This window comes from Crocuta crocuta, unplaced genomic scaffold, assembly GCF_008692635.1.
Source record: "Crocuta crocuta isolate KB4526 unplaced genomic scaffold, BGI_CrCroc_1.0 scaffold130, whole genome shotgun sequence".
Lineage (NCBI taxonomy): Eukaryota > Metazoa > Chordata > Mammalia > Carnivora > Hyaenidae > Crocuta > Crocuta crocuta.
The window spans coordinates 3,019,293-3,028,311 of record NW_027527920.1 but is presented as its reverse complement, the minus strand read 5'-3'; the positions used below and the strand labels follow the sequence as shown (position 1 = coordinate 3,028,311).

At 50.4% G+C, this 9,019-nt stretch overlaps 1 protein-coding gene across 1 annotated transcript in view; it reads left to right on the top strand.

The window, feature by feature from the left end:
- Nucleotides 1–8,541: 8,541 nt before the first annotated feature.
- The window catches only part of NR2E3 (nuclear receptor subfamily 2 group E member 3), a 5,450-nt gene continuing 4,972 nt past the window's right edge, over nucleotides 8,542–9,019 (top strand). The window contains 1 exon segment of the mRNA XM_077748546.1: nucleotides 8,542–8,635. Coding sequence (XP_077604672.1) covers nucleotides 8,542–8,635 — 94 coding nt within the window.

Genomic DNA, 9,019 nt, shown 5'->3' with positions numbered 1-9,019 from the left:
AACCCTTAAACAAGAGAGATGAGGTTTCTGGTCTCATAAAGCTTACATTCTGGTTGGAGGAGACAGAACGAACAACTAAACAAATAGATGACTAGAATCGCTTCTCTTTTTTTTAATATTTTTACTTCAGAGGGAGGGTAGGGAGAAGCCTAAGCAAGCCCCATGCTCAGCCTGATGTGGGGCTTGATCCCACAACCCTGGGATCATGACCTGAGCTAAAACCAAGAAACACTCAACTGACTGTGCCACCCAAGCTCCCCTTCTTTCTGATCGTGACTGGGAGGTGGGGGCAATGTTAGAGAGTCTGGTCTGAGAAGGGGCACTGGAGCGGTGTCTCCAAGTGTGAGAAAGAGTCAGTCAGAGGAAGAGGGAAAGGGGAGATGCCGGTCAAAGGTACAAACCTCCAGTTATAAGATGATTAAGTCCTGGGGGTCTAATGAACAGCATAGTGACTATAGTTAACAGTACTACGCTATATATTTTAAAGTTGCTGAGAGAATTGATCTCGAATGTTCTCATCACAGAAAAGCAATGGTCTTTATGTGAGGTGATGGAGGTAACCATTTCACAATACGTAAGTGTATCAAATCAACACGTTGTCCACCTTAAATTTACATAATGTTATATGTCAATTATACCTTAATGAAGCTGGAAAAATTTTAATAATAAATAAATAAATAAATAAATAATCAAAAGAGCACCATAATTTAATTTTTTTAAGCCAGGCACTCACACAGGGAAAAAGCTCAAGGGTACCGCTGCCTTTTTCTCTTTCCAGGAGGGGGGCGCCGATGCGTGCAATGGCCAACCCCATCCAAAGCCAGCACCTGGAACCTTCCTCTGTGACATCACCCCTTCAACTTAGCTCCTCAAAAACCGCACAGCAAGATCAAAATGGTCAGTGAAGACAGATTTAGGTTGGGAGTGGTGGAAGCAAAGGGAGAAAACGAAAAGATTTAGGCGGGAGAGTACGTCCAAAGTCATCAGTCACACTTTTTGTTTCATTTTTCATGTGGAAAACTGTGTGTATATTTTTAAATTAACTTTTTATTGTATAAAACGTCCATCATAGACAAAATGATAGGTAATAGTTCAGTGAAACCCCATCGACTTTAGTTGTCCTGCCTTCATACACTTCCTGCTTCCATTCACTCATTTATGAAACAAAATTTTCGTGCGATAGTTTTAAAAAGCAAATCCAAGATACTGAATCACTTTGCCGCCAAATACTTGAGGATAGCCTCTAACAGACCAGGATGGTTTTTCATTAAGCATAAACACGATACCACTGTCATAACAAGCTAAATTTAAAACACATCCTTAACATTTTATTTTTTAACATTTTATTTTTGAAATAAGTTCAGACTTCCAGAAAAGTTGTTTTGAGTTTCAGTGTCTTATTCAGAAATCTCACCTTGAAATTGTGTCTGGGAAAAAAAATGATAGATCACAGCCTTAGTTAGAAATTACCTTCGGGGACGCCTGGGTGGTTCAGTCGGTTAAGCTTCGGACTTCAGCTCAGGTCATGATCTCACGGTTCATGAGTTCAAGACGCGCGTTGGGCTCTGTGCTGACAGCTCAGAGCCTGGAGCCTTCTCTGGATTCTGTGTGTGTCTCTCTCTGCCCCACCTCACTCACTCACTCTCTCTTCCTCTCTCTCTCTCTCTCTCAAAAATAAACTTTAAAAAAATTTTTTTAAAGAAATTACCTTTGGAAATAGACTAGCAAATAAATAAGTATGCTGAAGAAACCGTATGACAACATAAAACTCAGTAAAATAATGCTAATTTCTATTAAATGCTATGTTAAGTATAATAAGAAATTTAAATATATTAAATTTAATATCAACCAGAATGCCTCTGACTTAGCAGAACTAGCTTGGTTTTGTTCACAAATGCCATAGTGTTTGTAGCATTTTGTCACTTGCTGTTTCATCATAACATTTTCCATATAACCCCTTCCAGTGGCAGAAAAATAGCCATTTTGGAAATCTGCCATAATTTATTACATTAAAATACATACATTCAGCTTTTTCCAGTGCACAATGACCGAAAGCAGCATCTTGACATAGCACGTTGGAGTGTCTGTGTAAGAAATTCTGCTACAGGGCAGGTCTTTTCAAACCCCTTCAGAGGTAACTGGGGGGCCAGAATAGCATATGCAAAGGCCCCGGGCTGTAAAGGGAATGTGCTGTGTTCGGGGATCCACAGACCTTCCCTCCCGGCTGACAAGATGGCAGCGGCCAGTTACCCCAGGGCCCCTCCTGTACCATCGCATCTTAGGGAGAATTGCATGGAACGTATGAATTTTCCATAATGCCTTTCTAAAGAATACATCCTTCATCTCTGGAGAGGCACTGGATATTTATTACCTCAATTTAGCATTTTCACCAAATTAATAAGTATAGCTAATAAATAACGTCAGAAAGCTTCCGACCATATCAAAAGTCAAGAAGGAAAAATGTACCTCAATTTACATTCGAACACTGCTCGTCTAAATAGTTATTTGGGGGCAATTTCTAGAAGCTTGTGCAGCTGTCATGACGTTGTCTGGGACCTCAACAGACACAGCCAGAGAGGCATCCTTGGGTACACACACACACACACACACACACACACACACACACACCTCTTCACGCATGCGCACTACTATTCATGCCGTCCTACCTGGTGCAGCCCCTCAGCCCATCCCATTAAAAGCAACCCTAAAAAACAAAGACTTTCCCCATAGAATAATCCTTTCACTTTCCTCTTTGATTTTTATTGTAGTTTGAATCTAAGAATCTGCATCCCCTAGAAAAGCTGGGAACAGAAATGCCAGTTCAGAGTGACTTTCCACAGCCCAGAATATCTACTTTATTCTATTCTTTCAACTTGGCCTGGAGACAAAATGTGTCTTGGAGGATTTTCTTTATTAAATGTATGAGGCTGTTTTTGCTTCTTGGGGTGTTTTTTTTTTTTTGAAATATGATATCGCCATTTTTTTCATTCCCTTACCCTTGGGCAGGATAGATTCTCCTAAAAATAACCATCTTGTCTGCCTGGGTTCGAATCCCAGATCTATCACCTACTAGCCCTGTGACATTGGGTGAGTTGCTAAACCTCTCTGTCGTTCTTGTTTTGTAAAGAGGGACAATAGCAATAGTGTCCATCTGATAGTGTTGGGAGGATTTAAAAAGTTCTTACATGTGAACACTTAGAACTCTGGCTGCTATATAGCAATTTCTTAATAAGGATTTCCCGTTTTTATTATTAGTATAGGTCGTATTTATTTCAAATTAGAGGGTCTCTTTTAAAAACAAGAAACGCCTTATCTTGATTACAATTATAAAACGTGTTCATTATGAAACATTCAAACAACACAGAAAAGTATAAAGAAGAAAATAAATAAAAGAGTAAAATTTTCCTCCAGAGAGACCTCTGTCAACACTTGGAGTGTCCTTCCAGAGAGTTCTGGGGTCGGCATACTGAAGATAGCGTTACATTCCCAGCGGCCTGGGGCTCCTCATGGACATTTGTCCTGGGCTGTGCTTCCTGCATCTGTGAAAACAGACTCGGTGAACTGTGTCCAGGAAAGCAGGAAATAACATGGCTTAGGCCCAGTGATTCTCAACCGAGAACAAATTTGCCCCTGGGGGGACATTTTTGGCAACGTCTGGAGACATTTTTGGTTGTCGTCATTGGGGAGAAGGGATTGCCACTGGCATCTAGTGGGGAGAGGACAGGGTGCTGCTAAACGTCCTATAATGCACAGGGCAGCCCCCAGGACAAAGAATTTTCTGGCTCAAATGTCAACAGGGCCCACGTTGAAAACCCCTGCATTACATTGTTTCATTTCTCGGAGATGATACAGATTAGAACCAGGAGTCAGCTAGGATACACGGGGGTGGTTTTACCTCTTGTGAAACTTTTAAAATACTTCCGTACTGATGTTCAGCGAGCTCTCCCCAACCCGGCTGCCCCTGCCCCGGGCCCTCGGAAGCCTCCAGCGCCTCCCCAGCACGGCATGGAAGTGGCTAAAGCAGGTGTAGACAGAGAAAGGGCGCCTCCTGGGCCAGGCTGCACCCCGCTGTCGGGGTCTGATGCGGCAGGGCTCAGGTCCAACCGGCGGTTCAAGATTTTAGCCTTTCCCTCCCGCAAGGAGGGAGCGAATCGAGGGCCTGAGAAGCATTTAGTTCTTACACAGAGAAACGCCGAACAATGTCTTCCTAAATATTTCCTATTATTATTAATTATTGTTGGTGGTAGTAGTAATATTTATTTCAAATCAGCCACTCTTTCTTTATTTTTAATGAAAAGAGCTTTATTTTATCTTGCTTATAATTGTGATGATGTGTGTTCATGATTAAACATTCAAACAAAACAGCCACACTTCTGTTTGGTGGTGAGAAGTTCTGCTTGTGGCATCTTTATAAGAGTTCCGCTAGAGAAGGGAGAAGCCCACCTCTCAGAGCAGCCGGCAGGGGGAGAAGTTCAAGGGGCGTCCTTCACCCCCAATCACCTGGGACGAAGGAGGAAGGGGTCACCCCCAGCTGAAGCTGCGAATCGGATGCGTCCTGGACAGCCTGCCTTTTGTCTGCTCCCCTGGGACAGAAGAGGGAGCCTCTCCAGTCTGCTCAGACCTTTAAAATTATTCTGGGAGGGGCGCCTGGGTGGCTCAGTCGGTTAAGCGTCCGACTTTGGCTCAGGTCATGATCTCACGGTTCGTGGGTTCGAGCCCCGCGTCGGGCTCTGTGCTGACAGCTCGGAGCCTGGAGCCTGTTTCAGATCCTGTATCTCCCTCTCTCTCTGCCCCTCCCCTGCTCACACGCTGCCTCTCTCTCTCTATCTCTCAGAAATAAATTTAAAAAAAAAAAAACATTAAAAAAATGATTCCGGGAGAAGGACTTCAGAAGCCCAGGGCCGCCGGAACTCTGCAGGGAATATCTGATCATTTCTGAATGTTATCTGGAAAAGAAAAGAAAGCAGCTTTGTTGAGAAACGCTCCTGCTGGTGCCTGCCTCTCGGAGTCCTGAGCCTTCCGTGCACCGCTCTAGAAAAAGAAACTATTGACGAACTTAGGTCCTAACAAGGAGAAAGGAGTCTCGTGATCTCTGGCCAGAAGTTCCCCCAAGACACGTGAAATCAAACTGTGCATGCTGTGCTGTAGCGGGCCTTCAAGTCGAAACACTGGGCGTATTTCCATGTAAATGGATATCGAACCAGGCCCCTGTGCTTTCCGCTGTGGGGATGGGGCAGGCTGTGTTGGGCCAGTTGTCTCCGGAGGGACGTTTTATTGCAGTTGCTTCGGGGAACAGCCACACAATTAAATCTTTGTGAAACTTTCCAGGGGATAGTTTCCTGGAAGCCGCGCCCTGAGCTCCTGAGCCCAAGAACACGTNCTTGCCCCAGACCGGAAGCCCGAGGCTCCTGGAACCGTGGTGTAGAGCCCAGCCAGCCGGACCCCATCCAGAAGCCACTCCTCCTCCTCCTTCTGACAGCATCCAGGTCCTCTCTGAGGTCTGGGACCCAGTGACACAGGGAATGACGGGCCCCAGAGAGGCTGGGGCAGGGGGATTTACTGCNCGGCACAGTCCTGGCTCCGGCTGGGACTGACCTGCCAAACAACAGAAGAGGTCCAGGGACAGAGCCGGGCTGAAATCAAATAATGCAAGGGGTCAACATAATAAAGTCAAAACAGAACGGGCACATCAAACACTGCTGGTGTTCTTTATTCAGATGGATTTATTTTTTCCATTCTAAGTAACACATACCCGCTAGGGAAGACCAGGAAAATAAAGACAAGTTAAAAACGAGCTCCTGTCCACTGAGCGTCTTGTCATCCACGTGCCCAGCTGACCTGAAACTCTGAACCCAGTCCCTGGAATCTTCCATCAACTGAGGAGAGAAAGACGCCCTGGAGTGAGGTTCAGCATTTAGGACAGGATCCGGCTGTGGAGTTTCTCTCTCCCACCCAGGGCGGTCCGCTCGCTCCTGGGAACAACACTCTGACTAAACTTCTGCAGCTAAAGCCAAAGAGATGCTCGGTCTTCCTAGAGAGCACCATGGTGGAAGGCAGGAGTTTGGGGACCTGACTCCAGTTTGAAACCCCTGTCTCCTTCCCCAGGCTCCTCTCCCATTCCGCAGCTGTGTGGCCCGAAGCGATTCGCTTAACCTCTCTGAGACTCAGTTTCCTCACCTGAGTTGAGGGCTGCTGCGAGGTCTGGATAGGATGTCGCAAGCAGTTGTGTAAGCTTCTTGCTTGCTGTCTCCTTCTTCCTAGCGCCGATGCAAGGACCTCACAGGACGCTTTGGCCCGGTGGATGGCTCCATCCTCGAAGCCTCCCCTGGCTCCCATGGCCCACCACGCTGTCCTGATTTTCTCAGGGGCTCTTCCTTGGCCCCAACCTCCAGGATCAAAGGTCCCCAGCTCAGCCTCGTGTGCTTTCCTCTCTGCGATGCCTGATCAGGGCAGGCCCTCAATCCAGGTCTTCAGTGACCATCTCTGTGGACAAGCTGGGTATGAGCTGCTTGGGGCAGGTGGAGTCTGTCTCCACAGCTGAACTCTGAGTGGGTCTGTTGTAGAAGCCCCGGCCCAGACCCAGGCAGGTGTGGAGGGGCCACGGGAGGGGCACAGGTATGCAAGATCACCCAAGGACAGGGTGTAAAGTTGGGGCACCCGGAGTGGTGGCCATTGAGAGTGGGGAGGGAGATGGTCAAGACATGCTCCAGGGTGGGAGAGACAAGCTTTCCAAAGGAGAGACCAGTCAATCAAGTTCAAGGGAGATGCCCATGGCTTTGGAGGTTGGGTGGAGCTGGAGACTATGCAGTAGAGGGCCCTGAAGGCTGCCGGCCAGGAAGAGGTGCAGGTGGGCAGAGGCCGAGGAGGTCAGGTGTGGAGCCTTGGCCTGGTGGCCTCGATCTTCTGAGGCCTGGGAAAGCGGATTACCCTGCAAAGCCCCTGGAGCTGACTTCCCAAATCCCCAGTAGTGCTTCTCTGTCACAGTGAGGGTTAACCCTACATATAGAAGGGCCCCGCCCCCCCCCCCCCGTCCCATCCCCTTCACTCCATGATCCTTCCAGAAACTTCTCACTGTTCCCCTTCCCCTTGGGCTCTGAGCCCCAGAGGGGAGCAGGTCTGCTGAGGATGGGTGGCCCCTCCAGACCAAGGCAGGGCCCTCTGCTCTATCCTAGGAAGGAGGTACAAATGGAGGTTGGGACAGAGGAGCGGGGGAAGGAAAGGCTATTTCTTGGGGAGTGCTCTGTGATCTCCTCAGAGAAATCTGTAGTAACAGCCCCCATCATTTATTATGCTCTTACAGAGTACCAGGCACCGACACACTTTGGGAATTCTTCTGGTTTCCCCCAACGACACTGCAACACAGATACTTTTGTCACCGCTTTTCACAGACGAGGAGTCGGAAGCTCAGAAAGGCTAGGCCACCCGCTCAGGCACGGATGGCTGGCCTGTGCGGGAGCAGGGGGTCTACACTGGCTCTGTCTGGACTCTCTCCAGCTCCTTCCGAGCCCCGGGCTTGGTTCACAGAGGCGCAGACCCCTCCTTCCACCTCCTCACCTCAGAACCACACTGGGCTCGAGCTGGGAAGCCTGGGTCCGGGGACCGCAGAGAGGCCAGCCCGCCTAGGACCGCGAGGCCAAGTCGGAAAGGGGGAGAGGCCAGCCGAGAGCCCGTAGTCAGGCTCAGGGGCTGTGTGCTCACACCCTCCCATCCTGCAGGCCCTGCTCCCCGGGAGGGTGAGGAAAATGCTGACAGCTCCCCTTCTGCTCCTCACAGACCTGAAGGAGACCCTCCACCTTGGGCCCCAGGCCCCCCTGCCTCCAGGCCAGCCTCAGGCCCTACATTAGAGCCATTCCCGTGTGTGACAGGAGCCACCACTGTGCTGGATGTGTGGAGAGCCCCCTTCTAGGGGGCCCGGGACCCTCCAATTCTGGGCCATAAGCCTCCCTTATCAAGGGCTTAGGTGGGAACCACGAGGGTGGAAAGCCGCAGCCACGGGGAGCCCCACGCACGGAGCCACGCAGACACACGGACGCACACACGCCCCCCGGGCACGTACTTGCTCCCAGACACATGCCAAGCAGCTCAAAACGGTTTAAAGTCCTGGGGGGCCTGGAGTCCGCACCTCCCTTCAACATTTGGCATCAAATGGCCAGCTGGATGAGGGCCCAGGGGGGAAGAGACCAGGGGGCCCTGGGCACCCTGGGGGCTGGTGTGGGGGCAGCAGGATCGACCGGCTCCAGGGGCACCTTGGTGACGCTGCAGGTGTGGCGGGTTGATCCCCTGTGGAGGCAGTAAAGATTAAGAGGATCATAAGCTGCGTCCAGCACTGCCCTGGGAGAAATCTCCTAGATCCAGAGGCGCTGCTGTGAGGGGAAGTTGGGGCAGCTCCTGAGTTCAGACAGACAGGCGGACAGACAGGAGGACAGAGAGGAGAGACTCGGGAGGGAGACCACCAGGGCCAGGGAGACGGAGAAGTCGAAATAGGAGAGAGACAGGGGCTGCGCCCACTCAGGAGGCCTCCCTCAAGCCCGCTGCCGGCAAATGAGCGCCAACATGGCTGCAGCTGTGCCAGCCACTGTAGCTGCGTCCAGGAAGGAGTCTCCAGGCACATGGGGCCTGGGAGAGGAGCCGGCAGGTATGGCTTTCCTGGAGGTAGGGGCCGGGCCCTTGGGGGAGCGGAGTGTGGAGGACCGGAGGTTTGCAGAGACCACGAAAAAGAGCTCCCGGGGCCGTGGGCAAGAGTGAGGGAACAGGCGAGCAAACCAGAATCCTAGAAACACGGGGGTCGGCAGAGCCAGGATGGGATGGGACGGCTGAGCTGATGGGAAAGGAGAGAGAAGCAGCCCTCGGGTCTGGCCGCAGAGCTCCCAGGGATGTGGTCGGGAAGGGGTCTGTGGGACGCCAGAGCCTGAAGCCGCCTGCAGAGAGGGCGTGGGAGCTGGGGAAGTGGAGGCAGAGAGCGTGCCCTCCTTGCAAACTGGAGGGGGAGGTGGGAGGGCAGAGCAGGCTGGGGTGGGGT